Source organism: Pseudorca crassidens, chromosome 8, assembly GCF_039906515.1.
Source record: "Pseudorca crassidens isolate mPseCra1 chromosome 8, mPseCra1.hap1, whole genome shotgun sequence".
NCBI classification, from domain to species: domain Eukaryota; kingdom Metazoa; phylum Chordata; class Mammalia; order Artiodactyla; family Delphinidae; genus Pseudorca; species Pseudorca crassidens.
Window position 1 is genome coordinate 63,557,294 of NC_090303.1, and position 25,183 is coordinate 63,582,476.

At 35.8% G+C, this 25,183-nt stretch overlaps 1 protein-coding gene and 1 pseudogene across 3 annotated transcripts in view; one reads left to right on the forward strand and one right to left on the reverse strand.

The window, feature by feature from the left end:
- Positions 1-25,183, forward strand: part of BBS9 (Bardet-Biedl syndrome 9) — a 442,846-nt gene that overhangs the window by 110,351 nt on the left and 307,312 nt on the right. For all 3 annotated transcript variants that reach the window (XM_067746666.1, XM_067746668.1, XM_067746667.1), the window contains 2 exons: positions 7,094-7,277; positions 7,949-8,078. In XM_067746666.1, coding sequence (XP_067602767.1) covers positions 7,094-7,277; positions 7,949-8,078 — 314 coding nt within the window. The remainder of the gene's footprint in view (positions 1-7,093; positions 7,278-7,948; positions 8,079-25,183) is intronic.
- Positions 2,575-3,353, reverse strand: LOC137228611 (small ribosomal subunit protein eS6-like; annotated as a pseudogene).

Consider the following 25,183-nt stretch of genomic DNA (forward strand, 5'->3'; position numbering starts at 1 on the left):
GGTTTTCCCCCTTTCAGCACTTGGAGTATATCATGCCACTTCCTTCTGGCCTGCAAAGTTTCTGCAGAAAAATCAGCTAGTAGTCTTATGGAGGTTCCCTTGTGTATAACTCTTTGGTTTTCTCTTGCTGCCCCTAGAACTCTGCCTTTATCTTTAATTTTTGCCAGTTTAATTATGATATGTCTTGCTGTGGATCTGTTTGGATTCATCTTCTTTGGGACCCTCTGTGTTTCCTGTATCTGTATATCCATTTCCTTCTTTAGGTTTGGGAAGTTTTCAGCCGTAATTTCATCCAATACATTTTCAACCCCTTTCTCTCTCTCTCTTCTCCTTCTGGGGCTCCTGCGAATGTTGGTACATTTGATGTTATCTCTTAAACTGTTCTCATTTTTTAAATTTGTTTTTATTTTTGCAGTTTCTTGTTAAAATTCTCACTTTGTTCATCTATTCTTTTCTCTAATTCAATTAGTAGTCTTATTACTAATGCTTTGAATTCTTTATCTGGTGAATTGTTTATTTTTAATTTTTTTTGTGGTACACGGGCCTCTCACTGTTGTGGCCTCTCCCGTTGTGGAGCACAGGCTCTGGACGCGCAGGCTCAGCGGTCATAGCTCACGGGCCTAGCCGCTCCGCGGCACATGGGATCTTCCCAGACCGGGGCGCGAACCCGTGTCCCCTGCATCGGCAGGCAGACTCTCAACCACTGTACCACCAGGGAAGCCCCATTTTTCTGTTTTTTTAGGTGTTTTCTCTTGCTCTTTCTATTGAGACCAATTCCTCTGTCTTCTCATTTTGCTTAACTTTCTCTCTTTCTATGAAATTAGGTGAAACAGTTATCTAATTCAGTGTCCTTATGTGGGAGCATCCTTGTATAGTTTGTATGTGCCCAGTGGTTTTGATGGGAGAGCTGGATTTGATGTGAACATAAATCACATCTTTCCTCAGGGTGTGCTGGCAGCTATCACCTTGGTAGGAAGTGGGCTGGAGAAGGAAGGGCTAAGGACAGAGCCAGGTATGAGCCAAGGATTCCCCTCTCTTCAGTGGCCATCACTACCCTATCAAAGGTGGGGTAAGGTCCCAAGTTGCTGGAGCAGAAGCCCTGAGGGTGGAGTCTTTCTGGCTCTGTTCCCTTTAAGTGTGAGCCCTCCCCATTTTCAGCACTGGCACCGTTGTCGCAGAGGGGAGCAGTGCTGGAGTAGGAGTGCCTGTGCAGGCTCTTGGTATTTGAATGGGTATAGGCTGTGGTGGTGCAGCCATAAACAGAGGTTAGGCTTCTTCTGATGTGCTGCCTGTGCAACTCCTCCCTGGTTAGACAGTGCTTTTGGTCTTAGCTGCCTCTGTGTTTCACTGCTGAGCTCTTTCCTCAGTCATGGCAGCCTTCACTACAGTGTGGAGCTGCAATGTGAAGTAAGCAGGGCTGGAGCATTCAGTCTGCTCAGGCTGGGGCACTCACGAGGCGGTTGCAGGAAACCAGTCAGCCACCCATGAAGTTTCGATCTGCACGTTCTGCCCTGTTTTGGGAGTGAACAAGCATGTGTGCACTCCTTCCGAGCTGGATCTGGGATTCCCCCAGCCTTCCTATTAGTCCCACCTGCCCTCCAACCAGCCAAGGGGGTTTGTCTTCTCTGTGCAGGACCCCAGAGCTAGGGTGCCCAACATGTAGTTCAAATTGCTCACTTCCCAGGGAGGATCTCTGCCTGTGAAGTCTCACTTTTCCTCTGAGCCCCGTCCCTCACACAGGTCCTGACCTGATCGCTTCTCTTCCCTTTCTACCTGATTATGTGTGGATCTCTCTTCCAGCCTTGGTTGTACAGGAGTCTTTCTGCCAGTTTCCAGTTAATTTTTGGTGAGAATTGTTCCACATGTGGATGTATTTTTGCTGTGTTTGATGCCGGAGATGAGTTCTACATCCTGTGACTCTGCCATCTTGATTTCCTTCTCCAAGAGCAGAGGTCTCCTCTGTCTTCTAGCTTGCATTGTTCCCATGAGAAATCTTTCATCTTATCTTTGTCCCTTTGTATATAATGCCTTTTTTCTCTGGATGTTTTTCAGATTTTCTCTTATCACTTGTTTTGAGCAATTAGATTATGATGTGTTTTGTGTAGTTTTCCTTTCTTTCATTCCTTTTTCGATGCTTAAGATTTGTTGAACTTCGTATATCAGTGAATTTATATGAAATTTAGAAAATTTTTAGCTATTAATTCTTCATATATATTTTTCTGTTCTCCATCTTTTCTCCTGTCCTCTCAATTACACATACATTTAGGGTACTTGAAGTTACCCTACAGGTCACAGATTTTCTTTTTCTTTTCAAAAATTCTTTTTTCTATTTCATTTTGGATAATTTCTACTGCTATGTTTTCAAGGTCACTAATATTCTTTCTACAGTGTCTAATCTGGTATTAATTCCCATCTGGTAGAGCTTCTATCTCTACAAGTTCACTTCGGGTGATTTAAAAAACATCTTCCATGTATCTACTTAACTTTTTAAAGATAAAGAATATAGTTATAATAATTGTTTTAATGTCCTTGTTTTCTAATTCTAACATCTATATCTTTTTTTTTTATGTCTGATCTTATTTATTTGTTACTCTTAGAACATCTCATTTTTGACTGGACTCAGACTTAGAAGTAGAAGCTTTCAGAGAGGACAGACTCCAACTCTTGGCAATCCGTTCCTGGCGTTTTTCTTTGGCCTCCTTCATCCTCCTGGCCCAAAGTTTAGCATATTCTGCAGCCTCTTCCTTATTTTTCATAGTACACTGTTTCTTCAGAGCAATACACCGATGTTTGTCTTGCAGAACACGTGGAGTAACAAGATGCTGAATCTTGGGTGCTTTGGTCCTAGGTTTCTTACCTTCTTTGTTTAGGTGCTTTCTCACAACATATTGGTGGACATCATCTTCTTTAGAGAGATTGAAAAGTTTGCGGATTCTGCTAGCTCTTTGGAGCCCCAGGCGATGAGGCACAGTAGTATCAGTGAGTCCAGGAATATCCTTCTCCCCTTTTTTATTGATGACCAAATTGAGAACTCTCAGATTGGCATCTACAATGCAACCCCATGCAGATTTGCCCTTTCTTTCTCCAGTTCTCCTTGGTCTGTAACAAGAATGCCCCTTACTCAGTAGCAGGTGGACTTGGCCATGGGTCAAAACACCCTGTTTCACGGGGAAACCCTGTTTGTCGTTTCCACCACTGATTCGGACCATGTAACCCTTCCATTCTTCTCCCAGAGTGTCAGCAGCAACTTCTGTGGCCATACGCTTCTCATAAAAGGTATGAAGTTTTCATTCATCGTCCACTTCAATGAGTTTCTGGCAGCCAGTGGCTGGGAAAGAGATGTTCAGCTTCATTCTGAAGTGGCCGACCGCCTCTGAGGCGCCACAAAAAAGAGTCTGTATCAATTTTGAGTGAATTTCAGTTTATTTATTTATCTCCACATCATGGATCACATTTTCCTTTTTCTTTACATGCTTGGTAATTTTTTATTAGATGCCAGGATATAGTCAATTTTACTTTGTTGGGTGCTAGATATTTTTGTGTTTCTATAAATCTTCTTGAGCTTAGGCCTGGGAGACAGTTAAGTTAGTTGGAAACAGTTTGATCTTTTTGGCTCTTGCTTTTAAGTCTTGTTAGGTGGGACCAGAGCAGTGCTCATTCTGGGGCTACTTATTCCCTACTCCTGAGGTAATACCCTTTGAGTGCTCTATCCACCTCCCTTTGAATTATGAGGTGTTCCAGTCTGGCTGGCGGGCACTGGCAGTATTCCAGGCCCTTTGTGAATGCTGGGCACTGTTACCGCTAATCCTTTTGAGTGGTTCTTTCCCTGGCTTTGAGTAGTTTTCTACATGAATGTGCTGATAAGTACTCAGCTGAATACTTGAGAGGATTCTTTACAGATCTCAGAGTTCTGTCCCTGTGCTGCTCTCTTTCTTTGTCATGCTGTCTTATGCACTCTAGCTGCCTTGGTTTTTCTGAACTCTTATCATACATCTCCTCAACTCAGGGAGTCTGTTGGGCTTTGCCTGGGTTGTTTCTCCCTGTGCCATGGCCTGAAAACTCTCTCATGGCAGGAGCAATTTTACCATTCACCTCATTTATTTTCTGTTTTTAAGCGGATTGCTGTCCTTTGTTTTCTGATATCGAGTGCCTTGCAAATGGTTGTTTCATACATTTTGTCTGTGTTGTGGTTGTTTCAGATGGATGGTAGATTTTTTTCCTATTACTCTATGACGGCTGGAAATGGAAGAAATTTTAAATGATTGTTCTTAGTAAACTTCTGTGCATTTTGAGACTCATTAATTTAGAATGTGGTATATTTCCCTAAGGACAGGTTACAAAGAGTGGCACTCAGTACCTAGTGAACTGAAAGTATTTAGTGGCAGGATCTTGGCCTGTGGCCTCAGAAACTTTGCCTATCCACTCTGAATGAATCGTCATCTCTCAGAGTCAGGGACACATCAGCCTGAGTTACAAGCACTGAAAAGTAATGCTAGAATGCTAGCCTATTATATTGTAATGAGAAATATTAACTGCCTTAGGACTGATGTTCATGTCTTGTGTCCAGTAGAATCTTTTCATATAGGTAAACTACACTTGAACTAAGTGGCAATTGAATGATTTCTTGGTGTTGAATCTGAATTTAGATGAAGATAATCTGATGCATCTACCTATATTCACTATGCTGTCTCCCTATTCCAGATTGTTCTTATATACACACTGATTATATTTGCCTCTCTGGCTAGCCCCATTTGGATTTCATACCTTCTTCAGATATTTTAATCCTAAAGTAGACAGATTAATACCTAAATCATTTCTGGATGGCATGAAATTTATATATATATATATAAAAAAAAATTTTATTTTTTGGCTGCTTTGGGTCTTCGTTGCTGCATGTGGGCTTTCTCTAGTTGTGGCAAGTGGGGGGCTACTCTTTGTTGTGGTGCGCGGGCTTCTCATTTCAGTGGCTTCTCTTGCTGTGCAGCATGGGCTCTAGGTGCGCAGCCTTCAGTAGTTGCAGCATGAGGGCTCAGTAGTTGCGGCACGTGGGCCCTAGAGCACGCGGGCTTCAGTAGTTGCAGCACACAGGCTCAGTAGTTGTGGTGTGTGGGCTTAGTTGCTCTGCAGCATGTGGGATCTTCCCGGACCATGGATCAAAACCGTGTCCCATGCATTGGCAGGCGGATTCTTAACCACTGCACCACCAGGGAAGTCCATCTATCTATCTGTCTATCTATCTATCTATCTATCTATCTATCTATCTATCTATATATCTACCTATCTTTAATGTGACTTTTCATATCTTTTCTTTGAACTTTTATTTGTTGATTCTTGCCTCAAAGCCTAACTTTGAGGGCAATCTTACTTCCTCTTTATCCACATAATTTTGTGCATTCCATCTCACATTGCATTTCCCTGATGATTAGTGGTGGTGAGCATTTTTTAATATACCTGTTGGCCATTTGTATGTCTTATTTTGAAATGTCTATTTAGGTCTTTTGCCCATTTTAAAATCAGATATTTGTTTTCTTGCTATTGAGCTGTCTGAGTTTCTTATATATTTTTGTATATTGGCTATATGGATATATTTTTTTCCATTTCATAGATTGACTCTTCACACAATTGATTGTTTCCTTTGCTGTGCAGAGCTTTAAAAAATATTTTTTTATTGAATAAAAGACTTTAAATTCTATAATGCTTTACAATTTTCAAAAGTTTCACACACATGATTTCATATCATCCCATAATGACCTTTTTTTTTTTCCCTGCAGAAGCTTTTTAGTTTGATGAAATCCCTTTTGTCTATTTTAATACTGTTGCCTGTGCTTTTGAGGTCATATCCAAAAAAATCATTGAGCTTTTCCCTATGTTTTCTTCCAATAATTTTGCAGTTTCAGTTCTTATGTTTGAGTCTTTAAGCCATTTTGAATTGATTTTTGTGTATGGTATGAGATAGGGATTCATTTTCATTTCTCTGCATGTGGATATCAAGTTTTCCCAACACCATTTTTTGAAGAGACTGTACCATCTTGCATTGTGTGTTCTTGGTACCTTTGTCAAAGATGAGTTGACTGTAAATGCAGAGTTTTATTTCTTGGCTCCCTATTCTGTTCCACTGGTCTAGATGTTTGTTTTTTATGCCAGTTCCATGCTGTAGTTTTGTAGTATATTTTGAAATCAGGTAGTATGATGCTTCCAGCTTTGTTCTTTTTGCTCAAGATTGCTTTGGCTATTTGGAGTCTTGTGGGTTCATATGAATTTACATTTTTTTTCTATTTCTGTGAAAAATGTCATTGGAATTTTGATAGGGATTTGAATCTGTAGATCACCTTGGGTAGTAGGGACATTTTAATAATATTAATTCTTCTAATCCATGAACATGGAATATCTTTCCATTTATCTGTGCTCTTCAATTTCTTTCACCAATGTTTTATAGTTTTTGATGCAAAGATCTTCACCTCCTTGATTAAACTTATCTGAGTGTTTTTGAACCACTGAATAGCTAATATCATTTGGTAAAAGATGGGGCAAAAACTATTAGAGTCTACAAAATATCAGAAATAAGGTCATAGGAAAAAAAAAGTGAATGAAGGTTAGCCAATCTTTTTTTTTTAATTTTTTAAAAAATTTATTTATTTTGTTTATTTATTTTTGGCTCTGTTTTGTCTTTGTTGCTGCATGCGGGCTTTTTGTAGTTGTGGTGAGTGGGGGCTACTCTTCGTTGAAGTGCGTAGGCTTCTCATTGTGGTGGCTTGTTTTGTTGAGGAGCACAGGCTCTAGGCACGTGGGCTTCAGTATTTGTGGTACACGGGTTCAGTAGTCGTGGCTCATGGGCTCTAGAGCGCAGGCTCAGTAGTTGTGGTGCACGGGCTTAGTTGCTTCATGGCGTGTGGGATCTTCCTGGACCAGGAGTTGAACCTGTGTCCTCTGCATTGGCAGGCAGATTCTTAACCACTGCGCCATCAAGGAAGCCCACGGTTAGCCAATCTTTATGCCTGCGTTGTTGTAAAGCATTTCTTAATTGTATTGATATGACAGTGACTAAAATGTTCTGTTTTTAGCAACTAAATTGATCATAATTTTTCCTTTGCAGGTGGATTGGACTCTAAATATTGGAGAGCAAGCCCTTGATATATGTATTGTTTCTTTCAATCAGTCAGCATCTTCTGTTTTTGTTCTTGGTGAGAGAAACTTTTTTTGCCTTAAGGATAATGGACAAATTCGATTTATGAAGAAACTTGATTGTAGCCCAAGTTGTTTTCTCCCATATTGCTCAGGTGTGTAGAAAGATTTTCTTGTATCTCTTCCATATGTCATGACTATATTTTATACACCAAAAAAAGCCCAAATCACTCACATATATTTTAAACATTTAGGAAAATAGTTTTATACAGCACATGTAATGGAAATTTTAACTTTTAAAGTTTGAATAGAAGTGTGATATAAAGCACACATTTGGTTTTGTCAGTTATTTTACTTCATACAAAATGACTTGTAGAATTGGCCTCAGGTATGCATTAATGCTTTCCAAGATGTGGCTGTTCAAAATGCTTCTAAGAGAACATCAGACTCTTTTACAAGCAGAATGGAGCATAGTAATGCCTAATAGAATTATTTGTCTGTAGTGAATGTCTAGTAAATATTAGCTTAAATGTATTAAATATTAATCAAATTCATGCTTTCTAGATAAAATACAAAAATGTTGGCCACTATCTGGTTACAGTTTTTATAGTTATATATGTAGTTTTTATATACTTATAAAATGATTTTTTTCTTTTTGATATCGGTAGCTTGTAGTTGAAAAATAATGTTTTATTACTTAAAATCTTTATGCATTAAGTCAAGACATTAGAATTAATTTGTATCATAAGTCCTCTAAAAGGGATATAATATACTGTTGGAAATGATTGTTTTCTTATTATCCTCTTTTTCTGTCTTCAACTCATAGTTTCTGAAGGAACAATAAATACTTTGATTGGAAACCATAATAACATGTTGCATGTTTATCAGGATGTGACATTGAAGTGGGCCACTCAACTTCCCCACATTCCTGTAGCAGTAAGAGTGGGCTGTTTACAGTAAGTGGTTTAATTTAACAGTTTTTTTAAAAGAGTATCTTAAGGAATTCACTAGAAGTTTTATGGCAAATGATTTTATTCAAAAATGACAAGTGACATTGAATGTCTGCAATGGAGATAATTTAAAATATAAATTTTATTGGTAAAGAAGGATATAAAAAACCCTTAATTAGCACCTTTAATCATTTATATCTAGAATCTCTAACAAGATATTCTTTATAAATTCAAGATTTCAAGAAAATAGTTTACCTGATAGATTATTTTCTTTAAAATAGAAAAGGATTTCTTCAAGCACTTAATGGATCCCATTTAGATATCACTTATTGTTGACTGTGAGAATGTTACACTTCAAAATTTGTTTCAGAACTTATTATGTCAAACGGTGGAGAATTGCTAATGATTATGTGTTCAGGACAGTTTAGATTTTAAATAGAGCCTTTTTGCATTTAAATGAAAGACAAAATTCGTGTGTTAACATTAACTTTACAAAACTTATCAAAAATGAGAGAAATAGATATCTAACTGTGTAATTTTTCTAGTTTGTCAGTATATGAGGCAAGATCTTGACAAACTCTTTAGCATCTCAGATTATGTTTAGGAATTGAAAATCTCAATAAATGTATAGAAAAACAACTTTCTATAAAGCTTCATGTATCCCCAGATCTATTCAGTTCTGCTTATTTAGATCATTTTATTGAACATTTAAAAACCGTATGTAGAATTCTTCAGTGATGCCTATAGCATCTGATCAATGTGGCTAATCCCCCCAATTTAAGAGGTTGAATGTGGAATATTATTGTTGAGGATCAATGAAAGGCATTCATATTTGCATTAATGGTTAATCTGAAGCTTAGATGTTGGAAAAATGAAAACAATGAATATTTTAAAAATAAATTGCTTTTCATATTTATGAGAAAATACTATAATTACAATACTATAATTATAGTTGCTGGGCACTTAACACAAATTAAAGTTACTTTGTATCTGAAGAAAAATTTTAAATTTTGAGTTAGCTTTTGCAAAGTCCACCAGATGGTCTTTTAAGTTCAACCAAACACTCAGACTCACCAGACATTTTATATCAGATTTACTTATAAGGATTTAGAACAGGAAAAATATCTTGCCAGCAGGGCAACGTCAAGTAATTCTCTTTTGGGAGAGTAATTCTTGCAGTGGTCCATATATCCATCCAAGAGCTGTTCTCTTTGGCCCCCCAAGTGACAGCTTAGGTGCAAGAAGACAGATTCACACTGGTGGGTATGCAGCCCATCATGGCTTAGAGTCTTCATGCCCCTCAGGAGCCAGTATCTTTAAATACTAAAAAGTCATTGTGGTTTTTGTATGTATGTGGGGCATGGGAGAGTGATAGATAGAAAGAACTTATTGAGATCATTTAGTTGAAATACTTATATTACAGATATATTATTTACAAGGGATATGTCTATTTTAAGAGTCACCATACTCATAGAGAAGCTCAGAGATATGGCTTGCCAGAAGATATTTATGGTTAATTTATAGTTTCTGGTCCAGATGCAACTTACAAGTCAAGGGACAAATAGTAACTGAAAGTACCTTGAATAAAAAGTCAAATTTCTATATAGTGTGCAGCAAGATGCTTATATTCAAAATTAGCCTGACACACCTAAATATAGGTACTTGTAAGTGAAACTTCCTATTTCTCATAAAGATCATAATTATAAATATGCAAATATTACCATTAATGATTTCCACGGTTAACATATAGCAATAATTTCTAATTATTCATTGGAAGATTTTTCTTATTTTTATGCACTTTAACATAAAAATATAGGATTAGAGTGTTTGAAGGAATTTCATTGTAACTTTTAGTAGAATCAAAAAAATTTATTACTGACTTAACTATAGCATATTTGTATTTAGAAGTTAATATCTGAAGTTAGAGCACTGAAATAATGTCACTCCTGCTTTTTATTACCTTTAGGGTTAAACTTTTTTGGTAGAAGCTTCCTTGGCTGCATGTGTTTATTTGTAAAGGAAATTGCTGCTATTTTAATATGTTTCTTTTCAATGAATAAGAAATATTGGATTTGGATCAAGTTGGTGCAATTATACTTAATAGCAGCCTTTTCTTCAGAAACTACGATGCTTTATTTCCTCCCACTCCCTCCTAGTTGGCAGTCCTAGTCCTCTCTACCTTGTTTATTATAAACCAGTTTTAAATCTGTCTGGGTTTCCTTCTTTCTTTTCAGGGTAAACGGCATTCTTGATTAGAATGTTTTTAGTCTAATTATTTTAATTTTTGTGTGTTAGACTATAGGAATGTGAAATAAATATACAGTTTACAGAATCAGAAGATCCCGAATGTGATAATGTTCTTTAAATTCTTAGCTATTACTGTTTTCCTCTCATTGCACAAAGTAGCTATGGAAGCCTGGCGGAGTATCTTACCTCTGCTATAGTTAGTTTCCCAAACGGCAAATAAAGATCATTGTTTATCGGTAACGTTATTCTCTCTAGAGATATGAAATACACCTAAAAGTAGAAGTCTATTTAAATGGACATTCAAAGTGATGGGAGCCTTTCCAAACTTTAGCTGGCAGCCACAGCCATTGTCCTTTAAAATCTTGTTACAGCTCATTTTTTAGTATAAACCATTTGGTCTAGGACTACGGTGTTTTTCTTCCTAGGCTATATTCACTATAGTAACTTTTTATAACTGTCAGTATTTAATATTTTATTCTTTAGTCTTCATTGATATAGTATTCTTGACCAGAATGTTCTCCCCATTTCTTCTCTGGATTTTCAGATTTCTTCCATCTTCGAGTCCTAACAAGTCACATAAATAAGCCTTCCCTCTCTACCCTGATCTCCTTCTTTGAATTTCTATAATATTTATAGTATGTTGGTGACTGTTCTTTGCTTTTTCTAACTCCCCAATTTGATCATACACTGTTTTAATATAAGTACCTGTTCTACTTTTGCATATCACATTGAATAATCAGTCAGAAAGCTGAACATACGGTATATGCTCGGTAGATACATGAAAATCATTGTGGTTTGTGTGTGTCAGGGTGAGGGGTGGCTAGAAAGACCTCATAAGAGCCTTTAAAGTTTTTTTTAAATATGAAAAAATTGAGACTCATAGATGGAAGGATATTGTTTCTTTGAAGACATATTTATTAGGAGAGTTCTTAAATTTCAAAGTGACTTTTTCTTTCTTTTTAGTTTAACGTTTGCTGTTAATTTGTCTTTTTTTTCCTTTGTGCTTTGTAGAAAGAGAATGTTGGCCTATATATACACTTGCTGCTATGTTATATTTTTAAGGGTTTCCTTTGTGGCTTAATACTCCCCATAATATTTGTAAATATTCTTGGAAGTAGGGTAGAGCATAAATTATGATTTTCAGAGCTTGTGCATTGTTATTGATATTTTCCTCTGTTAATCTGTTAATCAGTACTGGAATTTTTCTGTCAATTTTTTGTTGAATATCTAAGTATTTTTGATTTATATATTCTAGTTCTAATTATTCAACTTATGTTTATGATAGTTATTTATTTTTTTGGTTAGTTTAAAAAATGTTGCCAGTATAAAGTGACCTTTTCTTGTGCTTTCATTTAATGTTTTCTTGCTTCTTTGTTTTGTTTTGTTTGCTTTGAGTTCACTTTGTTATTAATTATTGGTATGCTATTGTCTATGCTTTTTTAACCTGTAACTTTATTTTGGGTGTATTTCTTATAAAAAGAATTTGATTGGATTTTTCAACCCATTTTGGAGACCCATTTAAAATTGTTACATTCTATGTATTTTGTCAATTTTCAGCTTCTTTGATATTCTCTACATTTTATACTGTTTTCTTTGGTTTCCATTTCTTGTATGTGAGCTGTGGTTTCTTTGCACTTGGAATTCTTCCATGTATTAGATGTTACATACACATACATATCTCTTTTCTTTATTTTACCATACAATATAACACCCTATACCATTCTGGGGAACATTAAATCAGCCTACTGAGGGATGAAGCACAATTAATAAGTTAAAAAATTATAATTCATGATATAAAAAGATTCACAATCTTTAACAGATATAGAAAAATACATTAAAATCACTGTATGATCATATTGCCTAGATAAAAAGTGAATGCAAATTTTAGAAACATTCTTGAAAAAAGCATTAGAATAGTTTACAATAATAATTTATAGCTGATAAAAATACATGACAGAAAAATAGTGTACAATGATAAATTTTTATCGTACTGCTGTGGGCCTGGGTTCAATCCCTGGTTGGGGGAACTAAGATCCTGTAAGCCACATGGCATGGCTGGAAAAAAAAAAAAAAGATAAAACTCAAGCATTATTTAAAGTTACCTCAATCTTACCATCCAGAATTGACATTTGTTAGCACCTGTTAAACATCGAGCCTGATATTTTTGTCTACAGATATGCCAGTTAGGCACAGAATAAAATTTACAAAGCAGAATCATATGTTTTTTATATATGTTTATTTTATGTTCTAAGAGAAAAAAGAAATAGATAAAATGGAAGGAATAAATGAATTTTACATAGATATTTATTCACAACAATGTATTTCAGTTTCTAAAAGACCCCTCTAAGTATAGAAAAAAAGTAAAAGGTTGATATTTTCAATTTTTTAAAGTGGTATTTCAACTTTTGGCAGTGTCCATTGACTCCTGTTATAAAAGATAAGGAAAACAGCAACTTATGCTTTCTTCTTCTTCTCACCAAGTTCTGACATTGTTGGTATCTTACTATTATTTATTTTGTCAAAGTTTAAAACATTTACATACATTTTAGTAATCACTATTTTTAGTCCTTTATTCTATCCTCTCAAAGCTCACTGCCAATTCTTTTACCGTTTCTGAATTATCTTGATTTACTTCTTGGTTAGTTGAATTCAATCATCCGGTAGATTTGAGGAAAGCCTTATAAGTCTTCTTACAATCTTGAGAGTTTATTGCTTTTATACTTGAAGGTTATCTTAGCTTCCCCCAGAATTTTGGAACCTCCATTTGGTGTTGACAGTTACTGTGGTAAAGTCTGAGGCTGGCTGAACTTTTCTTAAAACTTCTTATTGAATGAATTGCTTTTTCTTCCTGGATGCTCATATCTGACTAATTTTTTTTAAATCCTTAAAAGACTGTAAATTCACTAGCATTATCATCAGTTGATTAATTTTGTATGTATCAGTTTGTTCTAGAACAAGGTGAGATTTGATAGATTCAAGTTTTTGTTCATTTCAGAAAAATTTTCTTCCATAAGACTTTGAATATTGGTTCTGGACTACCAGTTCAGTTTTCTTAATCAGTATCATTATTATAAATATATTAAGCTTACATTGTCTTTCAAATCTAGCATCACCTCATTAATTGTCAATTTTTTTCTATTTTGATTTGTGTGATTTTTATCCATGTCTTTCTACCATGCTCTTATGTTTGTTTTTATTTTATTTTATTTTTTCTTGTTATTGCTCCTTGGATTTATCCTGTATGGGACTCTCTGTGCTTCCTGGACTTGATTAACTATTTCCTTTCCCATATTAGGGAAGTTTTCAACTATAATCTCTTCATATATTTTCTCAGTCCCTTTCTTTTTCTCTTCTTCTTCTGGAACCCCTATAATTCGAATGTTGGTGTGTTTGATGTTGTCCCAGAGGTCTCTGAGACTGTCCTCGGTTCTTTTCATTCTTTTTTCTTTATTCTGCTCTGCAGTAATTATTTCCACTATTTTATCTTCCAGGTCACTTATCCGTTCTTCTGCCTCAGTTATTCTGCTATTGATCCCTTCTAGAGTATTTTTAATTTCATTTATTGTGTTGTTCACCATTGGTTTCATCTTTAGTTCTTCTAGGTCCTTGTTAAATGTTGCTTGCATTTTCTCTATTCTATTTCCAAGATTTTGGATCATCTTTACTGTCATTATTCTGAATTCTTTTTCAGGTAGACTGCCTATTTCCTCTTCATTTGTTAGGTCTGGTGGGTTTTTATCTTGCTCCTTCATCTGCTGTGTGTTTTTCTGTCTTCTCATTTTGCTTATCTAACTGTGTTTGGGGTCTCCTTTTTGCAGACTGCAGGTTCGTAGTTCCCATTGTTTTTGGCGTCTGTCCCCAGTGGCTAAAGCTGGTTCAGTGGGTTGTGTAGGCTTCCTGGTGGAGGGGACTAGTGCCTGTGTTCTGGTGGATGAGGCTGGATCTTGTCTTTCTGGTGGGCAGGTCCACGTCTGGTAGTGTGTTTTGGGGTGTCTGTGGACTTATTATGATTTTAGGCAGCCTCTCTGCTAATGGGTGGGGTTGTGTTCCTGTCTTGCTAGTTGTTTGGCATAGGGGGTCCAGCACTGTAGCTTGCTGGTTGTTGAGTGAAGCTGGGTGTTGGTGTTGAGATGGAGATCTCTGGGAGATTTTCGCCGTTTGATATTACGTGGAGCTGGGAGGTCTCTTGTGGACCAGTGTCCTGAAGTTGGCTCGCCCCCCACAGAGGCACAGCACTGACTCCTGGCTGCAGCACCAAGAGCCTTTCATCCACATGGCTCAGAATAAGAGGGAGAAAAAGTAGAAAGAAAGAAAGAAAGAGGATAAAAGAAAATAAGATAAAATAAGATAGTTATTAAAATAAAAAATAATTATTAAGAAAAAAAATTTTTTAAAAAGTAAAAAAAACAGATGGATAGAACCCTAGGACAAATGGTGAAAGCAAAGCTACACAGACAAAATCTCACACAGAAACATACACACTCACAAAAAGAGGAAAAGGGGAAAAAAATCATAAATCTTGCTCTCAAAGCCCACCTCCTCAATTTGGGATGATTCCTTGTCTATTCATGTATTCCACAGATGCAGGGTACATCAAGTTGATTGTGGAGCTTTAATCCGCTGCACCTGAGGCTGCTGGAAGAGATTTCCCTTTCTCTTCTTTGTTCTCACAGCTCCCAGGTGCACAGCTTTGGATTTGGCCCTGCCTCTGCGTGTAGGTCACCGGAGGGCGTCTGTTCTTCGTTCAGACAGGACGGGGTTAAAAGAGCCGCTGATGCGGGGGCTCTGGCTCACTCAGGCCGGGGGGAGGGAAGGGTGTGGATGTGGGGCGAGCCTGCCGCGGCAGAGGCCGGCGTGACTTTGCAGCAGCCTGAGGCGCGCCGTGCGTTCTCCCAGGGAAGTTGTCCCTAGATCACGGGACCCTGGCAGTAGCGGGCCGCACAGGCTCCCGGGAAAGGAGGTGTGGAGAGTGACCTGTGCTCGTGCACAGGCTTCTTGGTGGCGGCAGCAGCAGCCTTAGCGTCTCATGCCCGTCTCTGGGGTCCGCGCTGTTAGCCGTGGCTTGCGCCTGTCTCTGCATCTCCTTTAAGCAGTGCTCTTAATCCCCTCTCCTCGCGCACCAGGAAACAAAGAGGGAAGAAAAAGCCTCTTGCCTCTTCGGCAGGTCCAGACTTTTCCCCGGACTCCCTTCCGGCTAGCCGCGGTGCACTAACGCCCTGCAGGCTGTGTTCACGCCGCCAACGCCAGGCCTCTCCCGGCGCTCCGACCGAAGCCCGAGCCTCGACTCCTAGCCCCGCCCGCCCCAGTGGGTGAGCAGACAAGCCTCTCAGGCTGGTGAGTGCTGGTCGGCCCTGATCGTCTGTGCGGTAATCTCTCCGCTTTTCCCTCCCCACCCCTGTTGCTGTGCTCTCCTCCGTGTCTTCGAAGCTTTCCCCCTCCGGCACCTGCAGTCTCCGCCTGCGAAGGGGCTTCTAGTGTGTGGAAACGTTTCCTCCTTCACAGCTCCCTCCCACTGGTGCAGGTCCCGTTCCTATTCTTTTGTCTCTGTTTATTCTTTTTTCTTTTGCCCTACCCAGGTACCTGGGGAGTTTCTTGCCTTTTGGGAGGTCTGAGGTCTTCTGCCAGCGTTCAGTAGGTGTTCTGTAGGAGCTGTTCCACGTGTAGATGTATTTCTGATGTATCTGTGGGGAGAAAGGTGATCTCCGCGTCTTACTCTTCCGCCATCTTCCCCCTCTCCCCGTTATTGCTCCTAATGTGGCTTTCATCCCTCCAGTTTGTGTTTGTGCTTTTCAAACAAAGAAAAAATTATGTTTCTTTCATTTCATTGATACAGTAGTAGCTGTTTGTCTGATTTCTTCATTTATTTCCATAGAAAGTTCTTGCTATGGATATTTAATGCTTTTTGCTTATGTTCCAGTCTCCCTCATCTCTTTTACTTTATTTGCAATTTCTACACAAAGGTCCTTTGTTCATTACTTTGCAATTGCTCATTTTTAAAATGATGGCAGCAATTTACTTAAGAATCATGTGGGAAGTGATGGGAGAGAGTAATGAACTCGGACCACCTGAGTCTTTCACCTTCTCATTGTGTTTAATTTCTCCGTTGCCCTGGTGGTCCATCTCCCTCAGTTTTCAGGGTTTGAGAGGTGGATGAGTCTAACAGAAGTCCCCCTGTATCTCCAGTCACCGGCTGTTGGTGTTAAAAATCAGTGGCTGCTCCTTGTCCTCTTACCTTCATTGGTTAGGAAGCTAGCTGATTGATAAATGTATCTTATACTTCTAATGTATCTTTCTATTTTTAAAAAATTTTTATTGAAATATAGTTGATTTATAATGTTGTGTTAGTTTCAGGTGTAAGGAAAAGTGAATCGGTTATACATATGTATATTATATATATTTTATATATATTCTTTTTTAAGATTTTTTTCCTTTATAGGTTAAAATATTTTTTTGAATTTTATTTTATTTATTTTTTTATATAACAGGTTCTTATTAGTTATCTATTTTATACATATTAGTGTATATATGTCAATCCCAATCTCCCAATTCATCCCACCACCCCCCACCCCCCGCCCATTACAAGATATTGAGTAAAGTTCCTTATGCTATCCAGTAGGTCCTTGTTGGTTATCATTACTGTGGTTTTCTATATTCCATTTCCTGCATCCCACCTGTACCCTTAGATCTCATTATGTTAGTCTAGGGCCTAACTCTGTATACCTCTGTGCTTGAGGTCTGAGAAGCATGTGTCAGCTCTTGGCATCCTATCTTATTACAGTACAGAATTTAAAATGTTCAGCCTCAATAAAACAGATAAACAACAAGGACCTACTGTATAGCACACGGAACTCTATTTAATAGCTTGTAATAGTCTATAATGGAAAAGAATCTGAAAAAGAATAGACATAAATATATATATGTGTATAACTGAATCACTTTGCTGTATACCTAGAACATTGTAAATCAGCTGTACTTCAATAAAAAAAATAAGATGTTCGGCCTCCAAATTTGCTGATTGTGACTGTAGTGATGTCCTTGTTCAGTTTCCCCTTTTTCTGATGGGGGCACTGTTATTGTCATACTTTCTGCTGTTTTTTGGTGAGTTTTGAGGGGTTTTGCTGTGCCGTCTTTGGCTGGAAGTCGTTTTTTTTTTTTTTTTATCAGTTGATGTTTATTGTTGCTGGGGAGAGAATTATGGAAAACTTGATTTTTGTTGTGTTGTAAGTAACTAGTTCTTTGTGTGTGGTTGCTTGAAGAATGTTTTTCATTTTTTTTCTGTAAATGCCACATTTGTCACTATATATTTGTATGACATTATTTTCCTTGATTTAGTTGGGAACGTGGTGGATTTAATCTGTTTAGACTATTTGTTTGGCTGCTGAAGAAAGCTTCCTTATATTGCATGTTTGATTATTCTTTCAGTTCTGTTTGATATAGTCCATCCTTCAGGGAAATGAATATTGTTTGGTTGGCTATTTATTTTCTGTTCCCCATGTCCACTATGTTCTTCATAATTTTTATTTCTTTGTCATTTTTCTTCCTGTTTTCTGGGAGAGTGTCTGAATTTTGTGTTCTGTATCAGTGCTTCCACAGCATTTTCTCTGTCTACCATTGGAGATTCTTTTAGCCTACTGAAGTGATATCTTTCTCCCTTCCGCATGCCTCCCTCCTCCTGCATCTTTGCTATTATTAACCAGTGTAGTACATGGCAGGCTATAATTCCCATGATGTACTTGTGCCAGGTATGTCTTACTTTGAAACCTGTTTTTAGTGTTTATTTTGGAATTCTATCTCTGAGCATATAATATGCTACTATTAATTCCTGTCCTTTACTTAGCCAGTTGTTTTATAGAATTTGTTACCTCTGTATGGATATAGATAGTGTATAGGGGCCAAGGGCAGTGGCAGAAGTGGGAAAGGTTCCAACGGGTAGGGATAAAATACCTTGCTTCCATAATAGGTCAGGTTTGAGTAGTAAAAGATGTCAGCATAGTTTTATGGTTCCTATGGAACCTGGGTTTGTGAACCAGATTAGGGTAGGTGTTGAGATTAGGGAAGAAGAATAAAACATCTTCCTACCTTTGTTCAGTTGGTCTCTATGAAGTGAAGCTGGGGTGTGGCATAAGCTAAAGCTGCGTTTTTGGCTTTATCTACCTGATAATTAGTCTAAATTTCTTTTAGGTTCTGAATTTACAGTTTATGGGATTGTTTTCTACACTTTCCTCCCTTTTTCCAATGATTTCATGTCTGTGTCTTTGTCTCTTTTCAACTCCTGCATGGCCATTTTAGTTAGCTATTGGAGAGACTGCATGAGGACTGTTGCCATATTGAATTGAACATTTCAGAAGAGCCTTAGGATCATATCATTAAATTGCAGAGAAAAATCTAGTTGGAAATTAGATTTGAATACTACTGAATTTAGGGATTCTTTTGGAGAAATTGGCTTTTTTCCAGTTCTGACTACCATTTAATTTCCAAAAATAATTTTGGTTCAGGCTAGAGATTGAGCAGAATAGTGAGTTTTTTGGGAAAAAAATTAAAAAATAAAATGGCAACCTTTTTAGAAAGATATGGTCCTTGAAATGTGGCTGAGCTCTAAATTTTACACAGAATATATCACTGTCTTTAGTAATTGGGTATCCCACTGTACTTTCTGACTGGTTCATATCTGGTCTTGTTTCGTGCAGTGTTCATTATAGATGAATTCTAGATCAATTGAAAGAATTTGCATACCCTCATAAAGTATAACATAGTGGGTTTTGACATTAATTTGATTGTTTTCATAACCTTCCATTTTTCTCACCATAATGTAGCATTTGTATTCTTTTGGTGAGTTTTAGAAATTTTGTAGTTGATTGTAATTGGTGCTTTTGGCATTGTAATTAAATTAAGCTTAATTTAGCTCATTTTACTGTGATGAAGCTTACTGATTTTCAGTGTTTTCACTATTAGTTTTTCCTGAGAAGTCTAATTCCTTCCCCTATTTTTTATTTGCTTGTTTACTGTTTGTTTTGCTTTTTCCTTTTATTTGGGAAGTAAAAAATATCTTTTCTGTATTAATAGTGATAAATCAGTTTTAAAGAAACCCATTGCGACTTAAGTGGCATAAGATGATAATTGGGTTGTTAACCAGAAATATTAATATTATATAATATATTATGTGATAAATAAATATAAATATAAATAGGGCGAGAGAACCCTCATCAGAAAAGGGGAGTTTCAGTTTGGGACATGGTGGGCCTGCTAGTGTAACACAATAGATTATAACTTAATGTAAGGAGATATGGGGGAAGGAAGAGAAGGAAGAACAGAATTTATCATATTTGTTTTTTTTTTTTCTTTCTCTTATTGTTGATACCTCAGTAACCATGATTTAGACAAATTGTTTATGTCAATTCTATTGAAAAATTTTGGGAGTAAAATGAATTGCTTTACTTTTGATGGTCATCATTAATTGTATGCATATACAGTATTTCTATTGTGTATGGTCAAGGTCTTTAAAGAGGTGATTTCTAGATTTTATGTTGATTGGATTTTATATCGTTTGAACAAGAATTGTGCTTGTAAAGTCCTTATAACCATGTAGCTAAACCATGGTTGACCTATGGCCTATCAATATGCTGCTTTATGAACTGTAGTATTGCTCCTTAGATAAGTATTTTATTCACATGGAAAAGACTTGCAGTAATCTTATAAATAAATTAAAAAGCCATGTCTTTATTGTTATTTATCAGTTGAGGTTATAATCCTTAGAAAAACTTTCCTTATGAAAGTTAGAAATCTTTTGCTGTGGTCTCATGTTTTCATTATCATTTTATTTTTTATGTAGTAATGTAAAACACAGCATCCTCCATTCTCATGAAAAGTTTAATAGTAATTACAGTTGCAGATTGTTTGACTTTGGCACATTCCATAGCAAATCTGTTTAATTTGTCTGCCAGAGGTTTTAGAAACACTCTACAGCCAAAGATAAGGAGTTGCACTTAGAATGCTAGTTGGGTTTATTCTTTTGTGTTTTATAAATTAAATATTTTAATGGTAGAATTTGTCTTATTACCATGTATTTCCACTGCAAAATTTCTTTAGACATACTGTCATTGAGGCTGTGAACTTCTCTTAAAAGGAAGTGCTCAGTCTCAAAAAAAATAATCTATATGGAAAAGCCTTGTGTTTTGGTTTCTGATTCTCTGTCCCATACTGATATGAGAGTTAATTTCATAGTGGATGAGGGGGCTGGCAGAGGAGTTAGTTGTTCAATAGAGTGGTAGCAGCAGAAAAGTGTTTTGCTTTTCACTAGTTAGGGTGAGTTTTGTCTTTTAATAAATGCATAGCTCCTTGGCCCTTTGGTCTTGGAGATTATTTGTATCAGGTTGGTGACTTTGCTTTCATCTTTCTTGGAAATATGTGCATCTTTCTTGGAAATATATAATTTTACATTTTCCCTCCTCACTTGAAATACTCTGGTTTCAAAGATAGAATGAGGCTTTAAATTTATTTCTAAATTATTAAAAAATATTTATATTTCCAAGATAAAAAAAGTTACATTTTCTAAGTTGCTTACTGGAGAATATAAAAGAGAAACAAAGTTATTTTTTGAGGTAATATTAGGTTATATTCTGCTACTAATAACTTTGGAACTTTTAATGAACTTAGTTCTTTTAACTTGTTCACCGGTATATGGTCTACACTTTTGAACTAGCATTGGAGTGCATATCTGGGATATTGCCAAAATAAAAAAGGGTGTATGTAAATATATAAATCTTACTCTATAAGCTAAAGTTGGATGCCTTAAAATTAGAATCAACTGTTATCTGAAAGGAAATACAAGAATATAGCAGTACATATTTATTGCCTGGTGTGTACTGGCATCTTTGTATCATTAGGCTCTTAAATTCTAAAAAGAACTACATTAGTAACTCATTCAAAACTTCTGAAGTGTTTAGTAGTTTAGAAATCTTCACTAACTCCCTACATCTTTAAAAAACAGATTGGGGAGAGTGATGGTGCATTATTTCACCATCAGACTGGAATACTAAATAAAATTACCAAAAAAAGGGCTTGAAAAATATAATATAGTCAAGCAATCATGTTATCATTTAAGTCCTCTTTATAACTTTAACTTGAAACTGGTAAGTAAATGAAATTTTGCCTGCTAAAATAGGGCTTTATCTCTCAATTATCTGACCTCTGTGACACACGGAATCTATCACTGAATAGATAGGAGGGTTCCCACATATTCTAAAATGGGGATCTGTATTCAGTGGTTTTTCTGCCTGTAGATAAAGTCTACTAACTTTTGTTCACTGAAATGCAGTTTACTATTTAAAATAAGTGTAAAATAGAAACAGAGTTACTACCTGCTTTATTGATATGCTAAAAAAAGATTCAGATGCCCATATAATTTGTTTTGAGTGTGTAATATTTAAAACTGTAGAGAAAACTGTACTAATTCAAAGTTAAAGTGTTTTTGTTTTAATTAAGTGACAGAATGCCATTATTGAACATTAATTCATTAATGTAGAACATATGTTCTAATTAGAACTTACGTTCAAATCTTGATAAGCCTTGGCTATGTGAAAACTTTGCTTAGTGCAGAAAGAAAGATTTATTATACTTTTTTCCCCTTGTAGTTCATCAAAAAGTCATCTTTAATTTTCCAATGTTTTTAGAGTGAGAGTATTTTAATATTTGTAGATAGCATGTATTACATATTATGAAGATGTTTTAGAGCATACATTGATTGTCTAATTAGTAATGTGTTTTTTCACCATAACACTGTTCCAAGAGTCCATATGATAATAATAACTAATATTTATTTCACTTACTCTGCACCAGGCAGTATTCTAAGTGCTTTATACATAGTAATTTATTTAATTCTTCTAAGAATTGCTCCTATTATTAATATTATTACCATTCCCATTTTATAGGTGATAAAACTGAGGCATAGAAAGATCAGTAATATGCCGGAGCTCATAATCAAACATGTAAACAACTAATTATAGCATAAATGGTTTAATGTTCCAACATAGAAAAGCAGAAAGTGATAGGGCCCTTCAGAATATTTAGTCTACCATGCTACTAGAAGTCAAAGTCCCAACTCTTTTTGTTTCTGCTAAAAAACTCTCATACCTTTCTTTTCTCTAGAACAATTGCTTCCCTTTCATATTAGTGCTATCCAATATTCAATCTAATGACAGTATATTGTTTGAAATTAAAATGATAAACATTGGAAAAACCAGAAGGTAGAAGTCTAAAACAAAAGTGATTACTTTTGGAGTGTGGAACTGAGGGGTGGAAGAATCTGGATATGTTCTTTAAATAACATTTAGGAAGCCTAAGGTATTCTGGAAATCAACTTCAGTCTTTGGAAAAACAGTGATGCTGCCAAGGCTCTTTCATTTAAATCTAAAATAGTTTAGATGTATTAATATAGATATAAATATTTTGGAATGAATAAAAAGTGAAAGATAAATTATTAAGTATTTTAATTAAGGAGAACAGCGTAGAAAATTATTCCTTTTTTCTTTTTATTTAAAAGAAAAGTTATGGTTTGTAAATTAGAAATTACTAGTATTCAGTTATCAAAATACAGTGAAAAAAATAATACCTTTTATCTCTCACTTATACTTATTTCCAACAGCAAATTTCTCTCTTCTTATCCCATCTTGTTACCTTCATATTTCAAATGAGTAGGAACAGTTCATATTAATTGAACAGTTAAAAACTTTTCTTGGAAGGAAAATTATTCTGATTTGGACCATATAACAATTTACCTTTAGCAATGAATTTTGCAATAACTCTGAACATTTAGGAGTATAAAAATTCTACATTTCCCTTCTTTTAAAAAAACTTTGTTAATGATGGAGAAAGCATATATGACATCTTTCAAGATCTGTAGTTGGAAAAAAAATTCTCTACTTTGCAAAGCCTCAGCTATGCCCATACTGTGTGAATGCAGCATGGAGCTAGTGTGTGAGTGATCAAGCAGCAGGAACAGTTTCTATGGAAACAATTTTCAGAGTACTTAAAGTTCAGCAGAAAAATATGAAAAATTAAAACACAATCACATTGGAAGTAATGGGCAGATGGAGATAAAAAAGTTATCTTGCCGCTTTTTAAAATTTCTATAGGCTTCCAGATGGTAGGAACTGCTTTGTTCTTCCCTCCTGCCCATCTGTTGTTCTTTAGTGTAACTGACATCACCACAACTACTGCAACCATTAAAGCATCACCATATAAAAATGGCAAAATTTAGAACGTATTGCATAGTTTTATGGAAAGAAGATTACAAGAATCAAAGTTATAGTTTGTTGAAAGATTTGCTATTTTATTTTTTATTTTTTGGTGTGTGTGGTGTAGTGGTATGATAGAAGTAATGCCCAGGAATGATGTACTCTAAGATTAGAACAAATTTCCCTTATTTGAGGTGGTGTAGAAAAATTTTCATGATTTAGAATTAAACATAGGGATTTCTTTATGTATCATTGAAATGAATTACTTTTTAAGTAAAGGATATAGTGTATGTGATCCACTAAACCTATGCATTTGTTTTATTTCTTTTTTCCCCAGACTATTAGTCTCTGCCAGAAATGGATATGTGTTACTGTTTTCTACACAAAAATTACTTTAAAGAAAATAGTTATAATAATAATTATTTGTGCCAGTTTCGGTCCAGCAAATATTTGACTTTTGTAGTTTAAAAAATTAAAAATAGTTAAGCAAAATAAATTTCTATTTAAATAACAAAATATTATAAAATAATTTTTATTCATTGGTGTCTGCCTAAAGGCAGATCTCATAAATTTTATTTGTTGCTTTTTTGCCACTTATATCAAACAGAATTTGTGTTTGCTAGAATAGAATTTAGATAGTGAATTCTTTACTCTTAATCAACAAATTCATATCCTTAGAGTAACTTTGGATTGATTATTCATCTTAATTCTTTCCTTTTTTACTCCTTAATTACTTATGTCTAAAAACTAGTCTTTATGAAAAATTAAATGAAGTTTTGTTAAAATTAGAATAATTCTTGTCTAGGTTACTTTTGCCCATTTTTAAGTGCTATAATTTAAAAATACTTTAGAAAAATCAAGCAATAGTTATGTGTTGCTTTTAAGGATATTCTTGTCACCTTTCTTGTGTTATTCCCCCCCAATACATATCTTTCTTCCAGCTTGTATATATTTCATGAGAATTCACATTTATTTTGAAAAAGTCTTTCAAGATTATGTCACATTTGAGTTCAGGAAATCCAGTTTTGACTAGAAGTATTGCTTTACCTTTAGCAATATGAAAATGAATTAATACAGTACCTTGAGTTTTGGCAAACTCATCTTTAAGCCATTTGAACCTCCCAAGTGATACTCAGATATGTAGTGAAATTCACTAGTTCCTAGAAGCCCAGTGAGTCTACAATGTTTGGTTTCTTAAAAACAAGCTAAACTGAATAGCAGTATTAGGTGAGTTTCATTCAGAATGCCATGTAGCACAGAAACAAGTCATTTGTCTTCCAGCGTGAATTCTAATAGGCCTTAGTTCCCCAATCTAGGCTCTTTCTGTGGCTAGGACTGGGGTCCTATGATGTGTAGTCTTTAGGGACACTTTAGTTTCAAGTCTGGGGAGAATACCTTCTCCAGCTGAGATTTTTCTCTGGGGAGTTGGCTTACAGAATGGGCATCTTAGAGACTAGAATAGTGGTTATTAGGAGTGAGGGAGATGGAGAGATTCTGGTCAAATGGCACAAGGCTTCAGTTATAAGATTAATCAGCTCTGGGGATCTAATGTACAGCATGGTGACTATAGTTAATAATACTGTGTTGTATACTTGAAATTTGCCAAGAGAGTAGACCTTAAGCATTCTTATC